Source organism: Microtus ochrogaster, chromosome 7 (assembly GCF_000317375.1).
Source record: "Microtus ochrogaster isolate Prairie Vole_2 chromosome 7, MicOch1.0, whole genome shotgun sequence".
NCBI classification, from domain to species: Eukaryota; Metazoa; Chordata; class Mammalia; order Rodentia; family Cricetidae; genus Microtus; species Microtus ochrogaster.
Genome location: NC_022014.1, coordinates 28,911,197 through 28,934,076, shown reverse-complemented (window position 1 = coordinate 28,934,076; position 22,880 = coordinate 28,911,197). Strand labels below are relative to the sequence as shown.

General features: G+C 51.2%; 3 protein-coding genes across 5 annotated transcripts; 1 reads left to right on the top strand and 2 right to left on the bottom strand.

Moving 5' to 3' along the window:
- Positions 1 to 578: 578 nt before the first annotated feature.
- Positions 579 to 6,059, bottom strand: LOC113456341. Of its 2 annotated transcripts, none has more exons than XR_003377162.1 (2): positions 5,287 to 5,473; positions 579 to 1,540 (listed from the first exon to the last, which is right to left on the bottom strand). XR_003377162.1 is itself a non-coding variant. In XM_026780815.1 (2 exons), coding segments are annotated over exons 1-2 (654 nt in total). In that variant the 5' UTR covers positions 5,948 to 6,059; the 3' UTR covers positions 579 to 1,538. The 2 variants fall into 2 exon arrangements, 1 of the variants encoding a protein (XP_026636616.1); XM_026780815.1 differs by having other exon boundaries at positions 5,296 to 6,059.
- A 103-nt stretch (positions 6,060 to 6,162) lies between these two features.
- Positions 6,163 to 10,483, top strand: Plscr3 (phospholipid scramblase 3). The gene is made up of 7 exons (XM_026780814.1): positions 6,163 to 6,233; positions 6,497 to 6,732; positions 6,816 to 6,858; positions 6,963 to 7,183; positions 7,350 to 7,511; positions 9,356 to 9,517; positions 9,672 to 10,483. Exons 1-7 carry the CDS (start codon positions 6,227 to 6,229, stop codon positions 9,726 to 9,728), a joined length of 888 nt encoding a protein of 295 aa, XP_026636615.1. The 5' UTR covers positions 6,163 to 6,226; the 3' UTR covers positions 9,729 to 10,483.
- A 442-nt stretch (positions 10,484 to 10,925) lies between these two features.
- Tnk1 (tyrosine kinase non receptor 1) lies at positions 10,926 to 16,193 on the bottom strand. Of its 2 annotated transcripts, none has more exons than XM_026780813.1 (12): positions 16,031 to 16,193; positions 15,826 to 15,896; positions 15,528 to 15,719; positions 15,249 to 15,404; positions 14,856 to 15,139; positions 14,315 to 14,588; positions 13,180 to 13,274; positions 12,685 to 12,864; positions 12,366 to 12,445; positions 11,324 to 11,613; positions 11,146 to 11,241; positions 10,926 to 11,063 (listed from the first exon to the last, which is right to left on the bottom strand). In XM_026780813.1, exons 1-12 carry the CDS (start codon positions 16,191 to 16,193, stop codon positions 10,950 to 10,952), a joined length of 1,995 nt encoding a protein of 664 aa, XP_026636614.1. In that variant the 3' UTR covers positions 10,926 to 10,949. The 2 variants fall into 2 exon arrangements, with proteins under 2 accessions (XP_026636614.1, XP_005349803.1); XM_005349746.2 differs by having other exon boundaries at positions 12,685 to 12,849.
- Positions 16,194 to 22,880: the final 6,687 nt, after the last annotated feature.

Genomic DNA, 22,880 nt, shown 5'->3' with positions numbered 1-22,880 from the left:
TAAAGAACTTTGACATCTTCATTCATCTAACCTGAGCAAGGAAGGGTAGAGAGTCAACCCTAGAATTCCTTGCATTTCTCAGACTTACTAATAAGCCTTGGCCCTGGAATCCTGTGCTTTACAAGGTGCGGTAATTAATGGTGGGCAAGACTCATATAGAATGCTTGAAATAATGCAGCTTCCTACCCAAGAAGCACGTGGGAATTGTAGATTTTAGTAAGTACATTCTTGTAGTTCATTGAAAGTTTTCCCCCAGTTCTGGGGATCGACCCCAAAGCCTTGGAAATGTTAGACAATTTCTCTACGTTGAGTTATATGCCCAACTGCCTCTTGCCGTAGCCTCCTGCTAGTTGAGATTACTGGTGTGAGAATCTGGTTAGTTGCGAGTGGTGGCTTTAGCCCTGTCATTCCAGGGTTGCTCTTTGCAACAATGTCCACCTGGAGAAAGAAATGTGTTACATACTGACACACTCCAGCAGTGAGAGCCAGCCAAGACAGAAGAGTCATGTGATTAGTTGTAAACTGTTGTAACGTCAGAGTGTTACGTATTGGGCATCAGAAAATGACTCACAGTGCTTGAGATGGTCCCTAAGTCCTAGTGTGTGGAGGAACTCAGTGTAAGGAGACTGGAGTAGAAGGGGAAGGGTGTGGCGGTGGCGTGGGTCTTCTCTGTGGCTGAGTTTTGAACTGAGGCAGGCAAAGAGACACATGGTTGCAAAGCAGATCTAACACTCACAGAATGGAGAGAAATGGAAGTTGTTTAGGGGACAGCATTTAGTGAGCCAGTGTTGATGGAGTGGCAGACACCAAAGAGGGCTGGCCTGGGCAAGACCGACGCTGTAGTTTCCTGACGGAGCTCCTTAACTAGCAGAAGGAACTGGGTTGGAAACAAGTAAACACACGGATACATTGGTTGCTATGCGCTTAGCTCCTTAACTAGTAGTAGGAACTGGTTGGAAACAACTAAACACACAGATACATTGGTTGCTATGCACTTAGCTCCTTAACTAGTAGTTGGAACTGGGTTGGAAACAACTAAACACACAAATACATTGGTTGCTATGCGCTTAAAGGGAAAGAATAGTGGGGCAGTTGGGCTGGGTCGTGGAGCATGTTCCTACTCTGATGGGAAGACCCCACCCAGCAAGGAGGTCCTAGTGAAAAAGGACCAGGACCAAAAAGACAAGAACTGAACAAGATCACATAAAACATTTATCATTTAGACAGTGTCCACACACCTTCAGAAACCAAAGTGTGCACCTTCAATATATTATATAAACTTCTTTAAAAAAACAAAGCCAGATGTGGTAGGTAGTACGTGCAGTACTTGGAAAACAAGATGCTGAAAGATTACAAAAGCCAGCTCAGGCTATGTAACAAGACTCTCTCCAAACAAAAATAGAGTGGTCCAGTCCCAGGTCGGTGGTAGTCGCAGTATCTGCATACTGGGTGTCTTGCTTTGACCATGGCCGAAAGGGAAACGTATATTCAGGCAAAAGGAATGGCTAACAAGACAGGTTGAGAGAAGCAGCCCCAAGTCCTGGAGAGAAAAGCCAGATGAATAGGAGTAAGGACAAAACCAGCATGGCATCCATGAGCTAAGAGACCCCAGATGGTGGGAGCAGGCCTTAAAGATGGTGGTTAAATTGCCTAACATTTTTTTTTCAATTTTTTTTTTTTTTGGATTTTCGAGACAGGGTTTCTCTGTAGTTTTTGGTCCCTGTCCTGAAACTAGCTCTTGTAGACCAGGCTGGCCTCGAACTCACAGAGATCCTCCTGCCTCTGCCGCCCGAGTGCTGGGATTAAAGGCATGTGCCACCACCGCCCAGCTAAATTGCCTAACTCTTATGTGCAGTACAGTAGTTAAGTTACTAAGTTTTTTTTTGTTTTTTTTTTTTTTGATTTTCGAGACAGGGTTTCTCTGTAGCTTTGGAGCCTGTCCTGGAACTCGCTCTATAGACCAGGCTGGTCTCGAACTCACAGAGATCCACCTGCCTCTGCCTCCCGAGTGCTGGGATTAAAGGCGTGCGCCACCATCGCCTGGCAAGTTACTAAGTTTAAGTCATCCTTTTAGGCTCTTATTTGTGTGCGTGATTTTATCTTCTTGAGATAGGGTCTCCTGTATTCCAGACTGGACTCAAAGACCCTATATAGAAAAGGGTGATTTTGAACTCTTGATATTTTTTTGGAGGGGGTTAGCATTGAGACTGGGTCTATCTAGCTATCTTTGTACCTATATCATCTATCTATCTATCTATCTATCTATCTATCTATCTATCTATCTATCTCCCTCCCTCTGGTGTGCTGGAACTCATTCTGTAGACTAGGCTGGCCTCAAACTCACCGAGATCCACCTGCCTCTGGTGGGATTAAAGGCAAGCGCCACCACCACCCCAGCTATATTGGCATACTTTTAAGATTAGGATTTTTATTTCCTATCCTCAGCCCTGCTAAGATGCAGATTCCTTTTATTTTTTTAAATTTGTTATTATTATATGTGTGTGTGTGTGTGTGTGTAGCGTGGACATCAAAGGACAAACCTCAGGGGTTCTCTCCTTCAGGCATGGGCTCTGGGAATAAACCCAAGCCCTCACTCAGTCTTGCAGAGCAAGTGCTTTTACCTGCTAAGCCATCCTGCCAGCTCTGAGCTGCAGATTCCTGTGCTAACAGCTTTTGTGTGGCTTTTCTTTCTTTGTTACTTTTCTATTGCTGCGATTAGACACCCTAACCAAGGCAATTTATACAAGAGTTTGTTTGGGGCTTACAGTTTCAGAGGGTGAGTCCATGACCAGCCTGACAGGGCAGGCAGGCAGGCAGGCAGGCATGGCACTGGGGCAGTAGCTGGGAGCTCACATCTCTATCCACAAGCACCAGGCGGATGGCTAACTGGGAATGGTGTGGGCTTTTGAGGTGGAGTCTGCCTCCAGTAAAAGGCCACCTCCAGTGAGTCCGCACTTCCTGAACAGTTCTCCCAGCTGGAGACTTAGTGTTCAACGATATGAGCCTATGGGGGCCATTCTCACTGAAATCAGTTGTTTGCATGAGGTGGGCTCCTGTAGCCCATGCTGGTCTCAGAATTTCTGTGTATCCATGATCTCCTGCGTATCCTCTGTGTATCCTTCAACTCTTGATCCTCCTGCCTCCATCTCCTAAGTGCTAGGATTACAGGCCTGAGCAACAGGCCTGGCTTGCCAAAACTTTTAGGGTCACATCAAGAGAAAATATGCATCAGTGAGAGGGTGCCAGGAGCTGCCACAGAAGGGCACAGGCATCCAGGGCACACATATGGAACGTATGGGAGGGACCAAGAGAGGGGTCCCCGGGCTGAAGCTTCTTTTGGGGCCCACAGCATTTCCCGTATGTGTTAGTTTCCCATGACAGGACTGGACTACGTAACTTGAAGGGAGCACAAGCCAGCAGTGGGGAACTCGATGGTTTGGTTCACCAGGCTTACAACTACAGCAAGGTTTCCAAGTGGTTCACAGTATGGACTTTCTCTTACTAAAGCCGGACAAGGTAGAGAGTGCCTTGAACCATGTAGGTCAATATGATAAACCCAGACAGGAAAACAAAATAGAAGCCCAAGGCTAGAACACAGCTGAGTAGCAGACCACTTGACTAGCATAGACAGGCTTCCTAGCACCAAACACACACACACACACGCTCACATACACACACAGGAGGGTACTGTAAAGATGATATTGATAATAAGAATAGAGACAGTTCCTGAGCAGGTTTCTGTTTTTTTCCTTTAAAGACAGGCTCTCACTGTGTAGTCTGGCCCTGTAGAACTCACTATGTAGACTAGGCTGACTTTATCTCTGCCTTCCGAGTGCTGGGATTAAAGGTATATATCATTATGCCAGGCTGAAGTCAGGCTTGTTGTTAGTGGAATGAACTACATAGCTAGGCATAATGGTGAATGCCTTCAATCCCAGCACTTGGGAGGCAAGGACAGACATATCTCTGTGAATTGGAGACTAACCTGGTCTACATAGAGAATTCCAGGACAGTCAGAGCAACATAGTGAGACCCTGTCTCAAGTAAAAGAAAAAGAAAAGAATAAAAAATGTTCTACATGTGTGGTTGTAAGCTAAAGTGGGTGAGCTGGGGCTCACATTTTCCTAACACCTCCCAAGGTTAAACTCTTCTATTTCAGGGTCTCGAGAAATGGCCCAGTGGTTAAGAACACTGGCTGCTATTCCAGAGGACCTGGGTTTGATTCCCAGCACATACATGGTAGTTTACAACCCTAAATCCAGTTTCAGGGGATCCAACACCTTCTAATCTGACCTCCACTGGCACTGCGTGCACCTTGTGTAGAGATACACACTCAGGCAAAACATCTATACACATAAAATAATAAGAACTGGAAGACAGTGCAGACTTCAGCAATGGAATCACGGCCCTGGTTATTAAGACTATCCAGGCCAGTGTGCTCAGTTTTCCACTGAGGTGGGCTTGTCTAGACTCTGGGGACTGTTAAGGCTGTGTTTTCAGGGTTAGTAAGAAGTCACCAAAGGAAAGGACACAGGATCTTAGAAGTAACAAGCCAACAGGGAAAAGAACACCCATGAAAGCAGGGATTGGATGGGCAGGCAGGAAGTGACTGGCGAGAGCAAGAGGGGCATCTATGTTGTGCAGCGGGGTCTCCCAAGCCAAGCGTGACTCACCTTCCAATTCTCTTTTGCTTACATCCTATCTCTGAGCCATGATGAAGTCATGTTTCCTCAAATGCTCTTACCACCGGCGCTACTGCCCTGGTTTCTGGTCCAATCCATCACATTATACTCAGATTGCTGCAAGAACCTCCCTCTCCTGGCCTTTGCCTACCTGCAGCCTCATGAGTTCTAACACTGTAGTTCTCAGTTTTGCCTGTACGACAAAAGCTGGAATCCTCAGAGTTCCTGTACCTGCACCTCGTCTCAGACATTAAAATATAATTGATAACAAGATCCAGGCAGAAGTGGTGGGCTGTTTTTGTTTGTTGTTTGTTTTTAAATAGCATCTCACTTCCAAGATGACCTGGAACTCATGGTGACCCTCCTGCCTCGGTCTTCAAAGCACTGCAATTTCGGTCGTGATCGACACTTACCCAGATACTATGCTTTCTTTTGAGGGAGGGGGTCTTTAGCGAGTCTTGCTATTGTTGACCTGACTTGTTCTGGAACTCATTGGCCTCATACCTCCTGCCTCTCCCTTCCTGAATGCTGGGATTACAAGCGTGTGCCACCATGCAGGGGAATGGGGACCTGTTCTGTTCAAGTGTTTTTCCTTGAGCCTCACCTCACGCACATTCATTATTGATCCCTCTCGGCAGTAGCCTGTCACGCGTGTGATGGGTGCACCTGAACTGAGAGGTACCGGAGTAGGTCAACGCTGCGACAGGGAGAGAGCACAGCGAGGTCGCCCGGTGGTAGAAGAAGGCCGAGCCAACTCTGGAAGCCCATGAGTGTGAACGCTGCTCCGCTGCGTCAGCGACGCCCGACCCGCCCTTGGGAGGAGGATCGCGGGGTCTGGAGCAGCCACGCGGTGGGGAGGTAGCACTGCCGCTCGCCAGGAAGGTAAGGGTCGCGGAGTGGGGATTGGGCAGCAGTCCCTCCAACAGCTCAGATCTCCACGCCTCTGCAGTCGGAGCGGAAGGGGCGGGACCGCTGCGAACAAGGCGCTCAAGGTCCAAGGTCCGCGGCCCCGGGGGAGGAAAAGCGTCTGTTTTCTGCGCAGACGCCCCGCCCGGGCCGGGGGCGGGGCTTAGGTGACCTGGGGGTGGGGTTAGATTCCGGGCCCGCCTCCACCAGCGCCTGTGAGCCCTGGAGTGCATGGCCCCCCGGCTTATTTTGGGGGCTTCAGGTGAGCCGGACCATAGAAGGGTCAGGGAGACCTTCCTCGAGGTCAGGTCGTCAGTCTGACCGCAGGTCCATCTGACCTGCCGTCTGCCAACAGCCATCTCCGCAGAAAATGGGAGAACAAAGGGAGGGGGCGGTCCTGAGGCCCCTAAGGAAATTCAGGGTCCCAGGTACCCCGCCCCGCCCGCTGACACTTTCGGTTTCTCCCCGAGTCGTAGGCGCCGCCCAAGAGACCCTGGGCCCGCGCTAGGCGCAGCTGCCTCTTCGCCTTTGCCTGTCCGTCTTTGTGTCTGTGTCTGTCTGGCTGTTCCCGAGCTTGTCTCTACTCCAGAACTAAGCCTCCCGGACGCCGACAGCCCAAGCCTCCCCTCCCCTTTCCCATGGCAGGTACGTGGGCGCTAGGCTGGGGTCTGCATTATCCCCCTTCACGAACTTGGGTGTCGGGTGTTGCAGAACACATTCTCCAGGAATGTGCTCAGACTGGCTGCGTGGGTCCCTCCCTTCCTCCTGGGGAGCCACCGCCCTGCCGCCCCCCCCCCCCCATCATTCTCTGCCTCTTACGTTTCCCTCGGGTGCTCCTGTCCCTTGGGCTGAGAAAGAAGAGGATAAAGCCACAGGTAACTTTCTAACCTACCCCTGCTCCCCTACAGGCTACGTACCCCCCAAAGGCTACGCCCCTTCGCCCCCACCTCCCTACCCCGTGACAGCTGGGTATCCAGAGCCTGCGCTGCATCCTGGACCCGGACAGGCACCAGTGCCTGCCCAGGTGCCGGCCCCTGCGCCCGGCTTCGCTCTCTTCCCCTCGCCAGGCCCCGTGGCCCCAGGGTCTCCTGCTCCTTTCTTGCCACTGCCAGGGGTGCCTTCTGGCCTCGAATTCCTAGTGCAGGTGAGTGGGAGGAAGGATGGCTGGGAGAACTGTTGATGTTTGGGCTGATGGATAAGGTCACCGCTTCTCTTAACTCTTTACAGATTGATCAAATCTTGATTCATCAGAAGGCTGAACGAGTGGAAAGTGAGTAGCAGGAGGACCAAGTTGGGCTTCATGATCTTTGCGACGACAGTGTTGCGCTTCTGGGCAGGTGAGGTCCCTGAACCTCAGCATGTTACCCTTAACAGCGTTCCTAGGCTGGGAGACCTGTAACAGGTATGAACTTCGCTCCGGGACCGGACAGCAACTGGGTCAGGCAGCTGAGGAGAGCAACTGTTGTGCCCGTCTGTGCTGTGGTGCCCGCCGGCCACTTCGTGTCCGCCTAGCGGACCCTGCGGACCGCGAGGTGCTCCGCCTCATCCGCCCACTCCACTGTGGCTGCAGCTGCTGCCCCTGTGGCCTTCAGGAGGTGGGTAGCGTAGGTTTTGTGGTGGTTGGTAGACAGTATAGAGACTGGCCCAAAAAGAGTTGTGCTTAATAGGAAGGTTTAGTGAGGTTCTGAACCGAAGACGTCTGGCACCAGTGAAGAGCTCTGGCCAGGTATCCTGTCTAACCCTGTCTGCCTCCCTCTCCAGATGGAAGTGCAGGCTCCACCTGGTACCACCATCGGCCACGTGCTGCAGACCTGGCATCCCTTCCTTCCTAAGTTTTCCATCCTGGATGCTGATCGCCAGACTGTGCTTCGAGTTGTGGGGCCTTGCTGGACCTGTAGCTGTGGTGCAGACACCAACTTTGAGGTATTATAAGTAGGGTGCAATTCCTAGGCTCTTCATAAACCAAGATGGGGGCTAATGAGATGGCTCAGAGGGGAAAGGCACTGTGCCACCAAGTTTGACAACCTGAGTTCTAGCCATGAGTCCCACATGGTGGAAGACGAGAATCAGCTCCTGCAAAACTGTCCTCCGCTCTCCACACACATACCATGGAGCGTACACAGTCAACCAATCAATCAATCAACAAGTGTAGTTAGAAAAACAAGGTGGTAGCTTCCTTGCTAATGGATGGATTAAGTCAAGTCCCTCATTCTGATGATTCCGAATCTCTCGTGATCCCCACTTTTGCTGTCAGTTTTCTTCCACCCAAAGATGAGATGGTTCCGTGGACCCATAAAAGCATAGCAAAAAAAGATTTCATGGTGGCGCACACCTTTAACCCCAGCACTCAGGAGGCAGAGGCAGGTGGATCTCTGTGAGTGTGAGGCCAGCCTGGTCTATATGGTGAGTTCTAGGACAGGCAGAACTATAGAGACCCTGTCTAAAAAAAAAAAAAAAATTCACCTTCAGGCCAAGGCTGAATGTTCCCTGCAGCCCTGTAGGAGGTCTAGGGGAGAGTCTGAGGCCAATCTAGATCTAAGGTGGAGGACTGTTATCTTCGTCTTCTTTCAGCGGTTAAGGTTGCTGTAGGCTAGACCCATGTAGCTCCAGGACCTATCCGTAAGCATAGGCCCTGCAGTACTTTAACCCTTGACTTGTCCTGCAAACCTAAAAGTCCAAATGACCTGGCCAACCTGAAGTCCAGGTGGCTTCCTCTCACCAATCCAGAGCCAGAAGAACCCAAGTGGTGAGGATTTCAGAATGAGACTTGGGAAATGCTTTGGCTCTTAGAAGACAGAGGCACTGCTCGGAGTTCTTTAAGGGATGATTCTCCGTTCAGATAAAGGAGAAATAACAGGTTTCATCCAGCAGAGGTGCCTCACCTAAGGTTGTCTGCAGAAAGTGAGTCACTTGGTAGTCAGAGGGAGTTGTTGGCCTGAGAACTGGTTGGAAAGGAGATAATTGTGTGATCCCTGGATGGGAACGTGTGTGTCGTGGGGTTCTCAGGGAGCCGGTGTCCCTTTCATGAACAGTCCATACTTGATCTGCCCTCTCGGGAATGAAGAGTTGGTAGCAGACTCGCTGAGCCTGGGAACTAGGCTGCAGGAAGTTTCCTGCAGCTGCAGGACGAGCTGGGAAGAGGATGCAGAGGATGCAGAGATGGAAGAGGATGCAGAGGATGCAGAGATGGAAGAGGATGCAGAGGATGTAGAAGGAAATCACTTCAGTTCTCTTCCCTGGACCAGGAAGTCACTGAGTCACCACTGACCTCCACATGGCTGGCTTGTTCTTGCTGAGCTGAGAGGCCAGTGGCAATCAGTCCTCAGAGGCTGCCTGTTGGCACCTGTCGGCTAGGATTGGCTAGCCTTCAGATGGGGTTCACATGCAATGCTGGAAAGGAAGAAAAATCCCACTTTTGGGAGGGTCTTTGGCACCTCCCTTTGCCCTCCAGCTCTGCTGCTTTGCACAGAGCACATACTTTGCCTACAGCACCAGCCCTGGGTGTCAGGAATACCGGTAACCAAAACAGGCCTAGCAGCGAGTCATTTATCTCTGAATACAGTTATGTCGCACATGGCCTTTGGAAAGCAACAGATCTAAATCTAAATTCTAGTCTTCATGGTGTATTCATGCAGCCTAGGGTGCGTTTGCCCTGCCGTCACTGAGGATACAGTCTACCCAACTCATGTGTGCCACTGTCCAGTGAGGCAGGAGTCACGTGAGATGGACAGCGTGTCCCCAGTAGGACCCTTCTTTCCTCCCAACAGGTGAAGACTAAGGATGAATCTCGCAGTGTGGGCCGCATCAGCAAGCAGTGGGGAGGGCTGCTCCGGGAAGCCCTCACAGATGCCGACGACTTCGGCCTGCAGTTCCCACTAGATCTAGACGTGAGGGTGAAGGCTGTGCTGCTGGGAGCCACGTTCCTCATTGTGAGTTGGTGGTCCCTTCCCTGCCTACTGCTCCTTTCCTGTTAGCCGAAGCTTTGTTCGCTTCCTGGGCCCTTACTAGGCTAGGCACGTGTGGTAGGTTTCAGGTCCAGAGCTGACCCAGCCAGATGTCCCATTGACAGTGATCTTTCCTTAGGATTATATGTTCTTCGAGAAACGAGGAGGCGCCGGGCCCTCTGCCGTCACCAGTTAGAAGCCAGCTCAGTATGAGGAGACCATCACCTCAACCAGAATTCAAGATGGTCACCCGCCCTGGCCTTTTCCTCCTGAGGCAACCCCTTCCTTGGCATACACTGCAGCAGACAGACAGGTGGCTGAGTGGTGGGGACCATTGTGTCCCATCCCTTCCCTCTCTTTCTCCCTCCTTCACCTGTGGCCTGCAGTGGAGTATGCATGAGAACCCTTCCTGTGTCTTACCATCTCCCGGCAGCCCCTACCCACACTCTACTAGATTTTGGACTTCCCTGCCCTCTCCTTCCCACCTTCCTCCAGGGCCTCTGCACAGGAGGAGACTTATCCAGGGCTGGTGGGTAAACAGCAAGCAGCACCAAAGATGGCAGCCACGCCACCCTTCCCTCATGTCACCTTAGCCAGTTAGTTTAGCTTCAGAAGGTGGCACTTTGAAGGGACCCCGCCTCCTCATTAGTAGCTGGAGAGGCGGGGACCCAGTGCCAACTTCCTAACCCTCTGGGCCCTGCCGGTGCTTTCTGCAGCTTCCTGTGCCTTAGTTAACCCCTTCCTTCCCCTGCTGGAGGAAGGAGGCTGTGTCTTTGTATGTTGTACTCATATAAAGTTTGCAACTTTTTAAACCTTGGAAGATGTATGTGATGGACAGGGAAGAAAAGAGAACCGGTGTTGGATAAAAGAAAGGAAATAGCAGCGGGGCTAGAAGTGGCCATCTCATAATCTATAGCATTTGTATTAAAGAAAAAAAAATACTTGAGTCCAAAAACTGAGTTTTCATCACCCATCGTGATTCCAGACCAAAACCAAAGCAAGTCAGTGTCTAAGACGGGTGTCCCATGAAGTCTAGTGAGGTAGCTAGTGACAGGTCTAACAGCTGGTCCATGGGCCAGTACAGCTACTCGATCGTTGTCTGTCGTGAGCAGAGGCTTCCTTGGCAGCTTTGTTCTTTCAAGTCATGTTCAAGTGGGAATGTAGGCAGAGTGAACTAGATCCTTCTTGGTCCAGTCAGAGCCCCCAGAGGCCAAGGAGCAGGGCACAGAGGAAACTCTCATCAGTGCCTGACCCGGTGCCCTGCACACTTCCTATACCTCCTCCACGGCAAGGAAGCTCTCCCGTGGTGTGAAAGTCTGCCTCTGTCAAGACCTCATGGTTTCTGTTCGGTCCCATCAGGTCAGGCTCTAATTGGGCCAGGTTCTCCATGCTGGGAGCCATCCCCAGGATGTAGGGTTCAGGACCGGGCCAGGACATAGCGACTGGCTGCTGATAGGTCCCACTGGTGATGCTCCAGGATGCGCCGACAGTCTGCTCTGGACCTGTTACTGAGGTAGAAGAGCTGGTCTACCTGTGGGAGCAGGAAGGGGGGAAGCTGACCACTAGGGGGCAGAGCAGGAGAAGAGGGAACCTGGAGAAGGGGCTGCCTTTACCTTGAGGTTCCGGATAGCAGACGCCACATCTCCCCCAGAGGTTCTCAGTGCCACTTGACACTGTTGGTGAGTGACTCCGTGTACACTTAGCTCCACCTGCGGGGGACAAATCCTGGTCTAGCTCTTGTCCGAACCTATAGGCCCTTTGAACACCAAGTCATGTCAGTTGAGACCTCACCTCTATAATCTTCCTCTGCCACTCGGGGTCTGACGATGGGCCTCCAGAAGGAACAGTGGCTTTGCTGGCTCCAGGTACTCCGGTGCGGTGATTGTGTGATTTGGGCCAGGGAGGCCGTGGTTTGTGGGGCTGGATGGGCTGAGAAGAGCTGGAGATAAAAGGTGGGCGTGGAGGCAGGTCTGGGAGCCCCTGGGGCATAGCTCTCGTATGTCGAAGTTCCGGAGGGCTTGAACCACCTCCTGTGGGTCGGGGACCCAGGGACAGCACTGACTCCAGACTCTTGGAAATTCCTTTGGAGTTGAGAAAGAAACAACTTGAAAGGAGGCCTATCTTCCTGTCCTCTGTCTGTCTGCACTGAACTGTATGATTCTGAAAGAATATTTAGGTAAGCTAGCGGGCCTTGTCCTCAGGTGTCTGTAAGTTAGGTGGGACAGTAGCCAATAGGCCAGGTGTGCAAATGAACCAAGGCAGCTAGGGATCCAAAGAACGGTATTTGGGGCTAGACCCAGGAGACACTGTCCAGTGGGAAATCAGGGTACTTCCAATCTCTTAAAATCTCAAAGTATGCCAGGCAATGTTTGCACACACCTCTAATCCCAGCGCTTGTTAGGCACAGGGAGGTGGATCTCTGAGTTCAAGGCCAGCCTGAACTGCAAGAGGGAGTTCTAGGAAAGCCAGGATTGTTACACAGGGAAACCCTGTCTCAACCCCCCCCCCCCAAAAAAAAAGATCTTAAGGTAGGGGATTAGAGAGATGGCTCGGAGGTTAAGAGCACTGACTGCTCTTCCAGAGGACCTGAGTTCAATTCCCAGCACCTACATGGCAACTCACAGCTGTCTGTATGTAACTCCAGTTCTAGGGGACTGGACCCCTTCACACCAATGCACATAAAATATAAAAATAAAATAAAAAAGATCTTAAAGTAAAGGTAGACTGTCCAAGGATGGAATCTGGGAAGGAGAACATATATGCTAACATGGATTCAGGGTTGGGAAGGGGAATTGGAGGTTGTTCTTGAGACCCTGGGTACCACCACACTCACCTTTCATCCTCTGCAGGGGCACCTTCCTTCTCTGGCCCCGTGCTGATGCTACATCCTGGAACTTTGTCTTCTCTCTGTCCCTGTCAAAGAGAGATCCAGTTCATCCTCCAGTTCACCCACATCATGGCCTCCTTCCTCCACCCCCAAAAGAAAATGGGTCCCACATGTGCTGAGACCCACAGGGAAAGCTCAAGCAGGGGGGAAGTTCTTACTCCTGGATCATGCTGGTCCTGTTCCCAGGTTTTACTCCGGAGAAGTTGCAGGATTGGGTCAGTCCCTCCAGCCCAGCTCTGCCCCCTCCTACCCTTCAGTGACTCACCCCTCCATGCTTCCTCGGCATTTCTCTCCCCGGGCAGGGGAGGCTCTGGGAGCTGGATGGGTGACTGGCGAACCCCCCACGTCTGGCAGTATCACCGCTGACGCCGGGAAGTTGCCCACTTTGAAGGTGCGGCCGTTCTGACCCTTCCAGGTTGTGGTGTCGGGGCTGTGGGAAGAGGAGCTGATGAAGAAAATGGGACCAGGGAGGGTGGCAGCTGCTCTTGGGCCACATTCGGCTCATCAAGCTGTCTTGTGGCCACATCTGCCTGGAGGGAGGGAAGCCTTTTTCTCTCCAGCACAAAAAAGGCTCTGTGGGCCAGGCAGGGCTCCAGCAGGGAGGGCAGGACAGCGCTGGAGCTCGGGGCACAGTGGAGAGGAGAGAAAAAGACCCACAAGACCAAGACTCAAGGAGATGGGGGGAAATGAAGAGACTGGGAGTCAAGACAGCTGGGGGGATGCCTTCCTTGGGGATGCCTAGGGTATTTGAGGTTGTTACCTGCCCTCAATGATAGTGATGGGGTCACCCGGCTCCATCCGCAAAGCACCTGGCTCTGTAACTTCCCTAACGCAACGTCCTTCAGAAAGCCAAGCCTGTGGAGACAGGAAAATGTGGCTGGGTAATAAGAAATCCAAAGAAAGGACTTTCTTTTGTAGTTATGTCCTCTGTGCTTACCTCTGTGCCTAGCCCCATCCCTGTCTCCCTATTGTAACCCAAAGTAGGGTAGGGTTGCTGACATGGATTCCATGCCATGCTGGACACAGGATGCAACCACAAAGGGAAACCGTGCCTCTACTTAAGGGGACCAAGGGACAGCCACCCTGTTCGCTTCTTTTATTCCATACCCAAGCCCACACGTTTGCCCCCACACATCTCAGGGGCATGCCCACTCCTCCCCAGGCCCTCTCTTTCATCTCTGCTCTGGGGCTCTTTCTCTCACTCTGCCTCCCAGCCACTGTCAGGAACGTCCCTATTAGCATTCTCTGACCCAGCTGGACTGAAATAACAGCTCTGATCCGTGGAGCTCCCAAGTTCCCTCAGAGCTAAGACCAAAGTGCTTTAACAAGTAGATACATTGACTTAGGGACCAGATCTGAGTTCACATGGATGGAGCCACTCTTAGCACCTCCACTTCGGTGTGACTTTAGATAAGTCACCCTCCCATCAGTGCATGAACTGCCCCATCTGTTAGACAGAGATCAAGAACAATTGCCTCCAGGACAAAACGAGTGACTGAGGACACCTGTATATACATATATATATATGAGGGGTATATCACACTGGCCAAGTCTTCTAACCTCTCCTTGAAGCCCTGCTCCCAACTGCAGCCCATTACTTCCGCTTGCCCTTCCACACAGAACTTCTCTCTCTTTGCTGGTCAAGCGCCCATGAGAACCGATTACTCTCTATTCTGAGCCTCTTTTGTGGCCAAGAAGCAAATATCGCCTCTTCTGGCTGCGTCTTTGTAGCCCCTAGCTGCCTCCTCGGGGCTCTGAGCTTCCTGCTGGGACTAAGTTCAGAGCTAAGTTCCAAATTCCAGGCATCAAGACATGTTTGCCTTATGCGTGGAGTTCTGAGTGAGAGAATAAAGGGAAGAAAGGCTATGTGTGTCTGCAGAGTTGGGGATCCCCACCTCTTGAAGCAGCCCTTCCAGGTTGGAAAAGCTAGGCCGGTCTGCAGGGTGAGGGGCCCAGCAACGCAAGGCGAGTGAGTAGAGGGCCCTGGAGCAGAGAGGAGGCCTTGGCAGCCTGGCTCGGTCCTTCTCCAGCCGGTGTAAGATGAGATATGGTGGAACACCCGCCCAGGGCTCCTCGCCTCCAGAAAACATTTCCCACAGTGTCACGCCAAACATCCACACATCAGAGGCAGAGGAGAAGGCTCCCTGGCGGAGGCTCTCTGGGGCACACCTGAAGCAAACACAAGTTGAAGGTGGCTAGGAATACACCCAGCTTATCCACTGTGCACCCACTCCCGTGATTCCCTCCCCGCCCCAACAGCCTCAGAAATCCTTTTGTGCTTCTTGAATTGATGATGCCTCCGTCCTGCCTCCTCTAGGAGACTAACAACCACCCCCTCCCCGCAACACACACTACTGCCGCCCTAGCTCCAAACAGGCTGCTGTTCTCTACCTCCCAGTCCTGCCTCAAGCCAGACCATCCGAGTACCGCCCTCACCAGGCATAGGGGATGGGACGGGGCCCGCCCATCACGTAGCGACCCCGGGCGCCGCCCAGCGGCCTCACAAGTCCAAAATCTGCCACCTTGATGGTGCGCGGTGAGGCCAGGAGCAGGTTGCGGGTAGCGAGATCCCGGTGCACTAACCCACGGGACCCCAAGTACGCCATGGCTCCTGCCAACTGACGCAGGAAAAGGCACAGTAGGGCCACAGGCAGTGGGGGTGTCGGCGCTGGGGCAGTCAGACGCGCATGCAGGGAGCCCAGTGGCGCCAGCTCCATGACCTGCAGGAACAGAGCACCACGTAAGCCATAGTGTGGCCCCACTGGTCTTTCTTGTGGCAGCTAGCCCTAGGGCTATGAGGAAAGCCCTGCACTGCCTGTGTCTGCTCACCATCTGTAGAGGCTGGCCCAGTACGAGGCCGTGCAGGCGCAGCACGTGTGGGTGCTCCAGCTTCATCATGACAGACACTTCTCGCAGGAAGTCTCCCAGCTCAGTGCCCATAGGGCCCTCAGGGCCAACACGGAGGGACTTGACAGCCACCGGGATCTGGAGGTGGGGGGAACACCATCAAGTACCCAGAATAACAGGCCAGGGCCAGTGCAGAGGCCTTGAATGAAGGAGGCAGGTTGCCTAGGCACCTTGGATCAAGTAAGCCCCTTGAACACTCACACTTTGGCCACTGGGCAGTGTCCACAGCCCTCGATGGACAACACCGAAGCAACCCGAGCCCAGGAGCTCCCCTCTGCACACAGCACCCTCTGGAATCAGACTCTTGAGTCCCCCCTCTGGCTCGTGGAGACACAGAAGACTGTCTGAGCGTGGAGCCATCTCCTTCTGTTCAGGTGCAAACCCCCCAAGGATCTGAAATAGGAGTGCAAATTCAGGTGTGTGGAGCCCTGATTAACCCTCTCAGCCACTCCGCTTATCATTCCTCAAATACCAGCCCACCACCACGACCACCACATACCTTGTAGACCCAGTTCTTAGACTTGACACCCGAGCGGTACCTCTTCAGGGCTTCAGCAAGCCTGCGCTGGGCTGGGAGAGGCCACAATTAGAGGGCTAGGGAAGAGGAGGGATGGGGAAAAGTCTGGAGTGTGGGATAACAGGACCAACAACTGGTCCTGGGGGAAGGCTGGGGAAGCTGCAGGGCCAAGGCAAAGGGTCCTCACCAGGCCTGCCCATGCCAATGTTGTCCAGGTCCTCAGGCCTCACAAAGTCAAAATGTTCTGGCCGAGTGACATTAAGCTCCTCAAGGATCGGCCGGTAAAACTGGGCCAGTTGGATGTCCCGGAGCAGCCGAAGTAGCCACAGGGAACTGGCTTCGGGGAGCATGTCTGGAGTCGACTTCTAAGGCAGATGGCAGTCTGCTTTAAATGTGTGACCTATAGTAGGCACCAAAGACACAAAGGACAGACTCTCAGCTGCCACCCTCAACACATCAGAAACACTCAGGAAAACAAGAAGAGGCAGATCAGACATGGTGAGGAACTCGGCCACATACATTCCTACCTCTGGTAACCTGCTCCCATCCCCAAGACTGGGAAATCTGCTCCCCACACCCTTGAGATCTCAGAATCCTGCCTCCCAGGCTACCAAGCCAAACCATCTTTTGAGATATGGCACCCTGCCCCAGTACCCCGACACGTAAACACTGCCCATTTAGTTCTGAGCCACACTGCCCCCGTACCCCAACACGCAAACACTGCCCATTTAGTTCTGAGCCACACCTTTGCACGCATTCACTCCTCCCCATAAATGAGACAACTTGCCTGCCACACACAAACTGGGGATGCCCAGGTACACTAACACCATACCTCAGGCACAAAGGAAGACATATAAAGGAGGTACACTGCCTCCCACCCACTACCAAACACACACACACACACACACACACACACACACACCTACAGATATGCTACAAAACATGCCTGAGACCAATCAGATACATGTCTCAAGTCCGAGACATTTCCATATTCTGCCGTGAAATGCAGGCATGCTGCCACACACCCTCAAGCAGGTGTACCTGAGGCAACAGCTCACTTTCTCCACAAACCAAAGATACCTAGATATACCGCCACATATATCTGAGACACCAAGGATCATATAAACACAAACAGAAAATGAGGATTTACTGTCACCTCATCCCAGGGATACCCAGCGTCACACACGTCTTAAACATCCAAGGCAATAACAACACTGGAGATTAAATAGGTGTCTGTTCTGAGCTGCTAACTGAAGGCTAACACCGTCGCCAAGCTCAGATACTGTTCACAAAGCCACTTAGGCTGCCAGGTGTGTGGTCCTCCCACACCCACCTGCGCTCAGCTCCAGGTAGAGCCCAGGTGCTCTTCTACGTCACTTCGCCCAAGTTGGCTTCCAAGCAGTCCCACCAGCCACTATTAAATAAGACTCTAGGCCTTTGGGTCCGGGCTGCCTACCCAAACGCTCGCCTTTACACACCTGACCCTCTCCCTGATCCCGCTGTAGTTAAGCCACGAGGAAGCCCTGGATTGCAGGTGGGGGTGGGGTGGGAGGCACGGAGAATCACCGCAGAAGGCCTAGGAACTTAGAGTAGAAGAAAGTTCAGGCCCAGGAAGATCCTGAGTTGCACCACAGGTAGGAAGGGAGGAACCAGAGAAGGCAGCCAAGAAGAAATGCTGAGCGGGAGGAAATGCTGAACTGGAGAACGGGATCCAGCGCCGCACCCCAAAGGGATCCTGCTGGTCCCAGCCCCGGGCGCCCCTTCTAGGTGCGGAGTCTCACCTGGCAGAGCCGGAAGAGGCTGCTGAGGAGCCGCCCAAGCGGAGGGCATTAAATCCTAGGAAGGGCGGGACCCCAGGCCGCGGAGGGCGGGTCCTGGAAGCTGGCCCTGAGCAATAGAGGACCAATTCCCTGGTGGCACTTGGTGGCGGACGCCCAGATTGCGCTCCTCCCCCTTGCTGGACAGGTGAGCCTCAAAGGCGGTCGTTAACCTCCCTTCCGTTTGCCTTTCTGCACAGCCTTGGCAGTCTTCCCCACTCTCCCTACATCTCCGGGGCCTGCCCCACATGCTGTCGCTCCCCAAAGACTTCACCGAAGTAGTAGGCACCTACTACTCGGCTCAGGTATGGGCCAAGCAGGACATAGGCACTGTCTTTAGGAGAGAGGCGCTAACAGGCATTTTGTAACTCTTGAAGGGAATCCAAGGGACAGGATGCTTTTGGAACGGAGCCAGGGCAGTGTTTATGTTGCTACAGACGTCAGTTCTGGTCCTGGACCGAGTCGAGAAGTGAGGCTGAGAGCCCTCACTTCCCTTTCACAGATGCTTCCTCTCTAACTCAGCTCTGTGTAGCCTGTGTCTGTGCGGCCGCATGAATATATGGGCACCATGTGCGTGCGTGTTGGTGCTCACAGATGCCAGAAGAGAGTGTTGGATCCCCTGAAACTGGAGTTACAGGTAGGTGTGAGCCACCGAAGTGGGCGCTGGGAACTGAATGCAGTTCTCTGCAAAGAGCAGCTGAACTGTCTCCCCAGCCTCCTCCCCACCGCACCACTGTTCTGAGACAAGGTCTCACTATGTAGCCCATGCTTAAACTCACAGGGATCTGCATGCTTTTGCCTCAGTACTGGATGAAAGGTGTAAGCCACCGCACTCGACAGCCAGCTGGGATCTCGAAGAATACTCCAAGGAGGATCAGAGGATCATGCTTGCTCCCTTTTCTTCTGGGGTCCCAGAGGAAGCTTCGCGACTTGAACATCTGACCCGCCTCGTGTCCCAAGGAAGGTTAGATGATGAGCATAGCAGCCATCGTCCTTCCTCTCTAGTGGTAAAAGCCCTTTGTGTACTGGGAAACACACGGTTGTTCCAGCACTGGTGGGGAGTGAGGGGGAATCACACTGGAATTCTACACGTACCATTGCTTACTGGTTCTCTTGTCCTCCAACCAGACACGCTGTGATCGCATCTGTCATACACGTACACTGTGGGCTCTGCAGGGTGGGAAATGGGGCTTACTCATCCTGGGGTTCTGAGTCCCGAGAACAGCGTAGGCATACAGTGTGTTGGTTGTAAAGCAATGTGTCAGTCTGTCCAATCTGATGGTCTCTGTAGATGATCTGTCACTATTCCCTGCTTTTAAAATGTCATTGGCATTTTTGTTTTCTCCTAGTATACTTAGATAGCGATTCTTTTCTATTTATTCTGTACATTGTGTTATATTTCTCCTATCAACTCAATTTTTACCAGAATTGGAAAATTCTCAGCCAGTGTCTATTGTTACCTAGTAACGTTTGTAGGTATCTTTTTGTTTGTTTGTTTCTTTTGAGACAGGGTTTCTCTGTGTAGCCCTGGCGGTCCTAGAACTCCCTCTGTAGACCAGGCTGGCTTTGAACTCACAGAGATCCCCCTGCCTCTGTCTCCCGAGTACTGGGATTAAAAGCATGCACCACCACTGCCCTGCTAAGTCTTTACATTTTTTAAAGATACCTGCTAGACAGTGGTGGCGCACACCTTTAATCCCAGAACTGGGGCGGCAGAAACAGGTGAATCTCTGAGTTTGAGGTCAGCCTGGTCTACAGAGAAAGTTCCAGGACAGTCAGGGCTACCCAGAAAAATCTTGTTTCAAAAAAAAAAAAAAAGTGAAGTGTTAGTCCAACATATGACTCATGGGTTTGTGGTGAGCCTGTAACAAACCCACTGTGCCATCAGTGGGATAGAAACAGAGCCCACAGGATTGGGTATAGCGTATGATACTTGAGAACAACCTTGCTAGTGGTATATATATTTACTATACTATATTTTCATCATTTTTTGTATCCATATTCTTCTATGTTCTGTTTTGAGGCCAAGTCTCCTTATGTAGCTAGCTTCAAACTTGAGATCCTCTTACCTTGGCCTATTAAGTGCTGGAATAATAAGTGTGTGTTGCCATGCCCAGTAAACTTTTCTTTATAAGTAGGAATATACTAAAATGACCATATTGCAGGGATGGTGGCATGCCCCTGTAATCTCAGCATTCAGAGACTGGGGTAGGGGAATCTCCACTTCAGGTCAACCTGGAACTGTGTAGGAAGATCTGTGGATGTGGCTTAGTGGTGTCCCTGTATGAGGTCTAACATACATGCAGTACCTAGTAACATGTTTAAACATACAGCTCAATGAGACAGTAACAGTTCACACATCCATCCAGCAGACAATAATCTTGCCAAGTGGAGAACCGAAGGTCTGGGATCCACCTACTCAGGAGGCTGGGGCCGGATCCCAAGGTCAGCGTAGTTCACAGTGAGCCTGGGCAACACAGCGAGACCCTGTCTCAAAGGGAAGTGAGGAAAAGGTAGGGATGTACTCAATGGAGAGTTGCTTGCTGGCTGTGCGAGGTCCTAGGTCCAATCATCACAGCACTGAGAAAATACATATCTCAAAAGCAGCTATTATTTTGATTTTTTTTGTTTTTTGTTTTGTTGTTTTGTTTTGAGACAGAGCTTCTCTGTATAACAGCCCTAGCTGCCCTGGAACTCGCTTTGTAAACTAGGCTGACCTCGAACTCACAGAGATCCACCTGCCTCTGCCTCCCAAGTGCTGGGATTAAAGGCATGTGCCACCACTGCCCGACTTGATTTCTTTTTTAAATTATATTTTTTTATTGTATGTGTATGGATGTTTTCCTTCCATGTATGTCTGTGTGCCACCACTGCATGCATGTGAAGCTACAGATTGTTGTGAGCCACCATGTGGGTACTGGGAACTAAACCCAGGTCCCCTGAAAGAGCAGCTGCTGCTCCTGAGCCATCTTCCAGCCTCCCTTTAAGATACATTTTAATCATCACAAACTTCCATAGGCACCAGGCACGCAGGCACTGCACAGACACACATGTAGACAAAACACATATACACATACAATTTTAAAAAGAAAAATCTGTCTTTTAAAAAAAAAGTCTTTTAAGGGGCTAGAAAGATGGTTTAGGAGTTAGGAGGATGTACTGCTGGGCAATAGTGGCGCAGACTTTTAATCCCAGCACTTGAGAGGCAGAGGCGGGTGGATCTCTGGGAATTCAAGGCCAGTCTGGTCTACAAGAGCTAGTTCCAGGACAGGCTCCAAAGCTACAGAGAAACCCTGTCTTGAAAAACAAAACAAAACAAAAAACCTGATATTATTGGGCTGAAGAGATGGCTCATCAGTTAAAAGCATTGATTGTTCCTTGCCAGGACCCAGGTTCAGTTCTCAGACCTGTGTGGTGGCTGGGATTAAAGGCAGGCACCACTACTCCCCCCCCACTTCACCCCCCCCACCCCCCCACCCCCAGCCCACAACTTTTGCTATAGTTTTTATGCTGTTGTTACAGTTCCTCTTTCTTTTGGCCTCTGAGGGCCCTGCACACTTGTGGTACACAAGAGTGTAGACGAAACACCCTTAAACATAGAGAGAAATACAATATAAAGTGCATAAATACTCCTCCAGTCAAAAACAAGAGGGGGCTGGGGCTGTAGCTCAGTGGACGGAGGACTTGCCGGGTGTTTGCCAGGTTCTGGGTTTGACCCCAGCACTGCAAAAACAGGACGTGGTAGCATGTGGCTCTAATTCTGTCCCAAAACAACACAAGAAAGAAAGAGACACAAACTATAAACTATAGATCATTTTTGCCAGCTCATAACTCTCTTATAAATAGAGTTGCAGGGCCAGCAAGATGATCAGCAGATAAAGGAACTGCTACCCGGCCTGAACTCTGAATTCAGTCCCCAGGACCACACGGAGGGAGGAGATAAACAACTCCGGCAAGTTGTTCTCTAACCTCTGTGCACAAAAAATGCATGAATAAATGTAAAACAAAATCAAATAGCGTTGAGTTGCACCAATTTTATTATTTGCTTTTAGCTTATTTCAGTTCACATGTTTTTGTTGTTATTTTGTTTTGGGGGAAGCAGGGGAATTGAACTTAGGGCCTTAAGCACACTAGGAAGACATTCTGCCTCTAGGCCATAACTCCACCTTAATAATTTAATATCATGCCAGGCGATGGTGGCGCACGCCTTTAATCCCAGCACTCGGGAGGCAGAGGCAGGCGGATCTCTGTGAGTTCGAGACATCCTGGTCTACAGAGCTAGTTCCAGGACAGGCTCCAAAGCCACAGCGAAACCCTGTCTCGAAAAACCAAAAAAAAAAAAAAAAAAAAAATTTAATATATAAAGTTTGAGTCATCCCTCCAACCTTTAGAATCATATAATGCTTTTAAGAGTTACCTACAGGCAGTGGGGGCACATGTCTTTAATCTCAGCCCTCAGGAGGCAGAAGCAGGAAGATCTGAGTTCGAGAACAGCCTGGTCTACGGAGTGAGTTCCAGGACAGCCAGGGCTACACAGAGAAACCCCGTCTCAAATCAAACAAAAAACAGTAATGCTGAGTGGATGAAAACAGACAACATACTTTATGAGTCTGTTTGCATAAGACTTTAGGAAATCCGAACTAGAGGAACAGAAAGAAGGAAGTGCTTCTGAGGAGACAGGGAAACTCAGGGACAGACGGCAGTCACTGCATCATCTTGCTTGCAGTGAAGGCTGCCTTGGTGCACAGACTCATGCTCATCAAGACTTGCCAAGTCGCATACTTTAAATACGGACAGTTTCTACTTTGCCAATTAGACATTAATAAAGGTGTTTTGAAAGAAATCCAATGAACAAAAATAACCCTTTTGTCAGGGTACTAGACTTAAGAAGTCTTATATTAATTGAATGTGGTGGCTCACTCCCGTAGTCCCTGCACTCAGGGAAGGAACTGAGGCAGCCGAGCTGAAGCTGGAGGCCAACACCGACTGCAGAGTGAGTTCCAGGTCAGCCTGGTCTGCACAGTAAGGCATCACTGCTCTCAACAAAACCGGCCTGATGGCTTTGAAGTGTCACTCGGTGGTAGAGCACTACCTGGCCTGAGCAAAGCCCCAGACCAACTCCCAAAATTTAAATAAAGATAACTTACTGTGAGCCCCTGGGAGATGGCTTAGCAGGCAGAGGTGTTTGAGAGCATACCTGAGCCTGAGTTCAATCCCTGG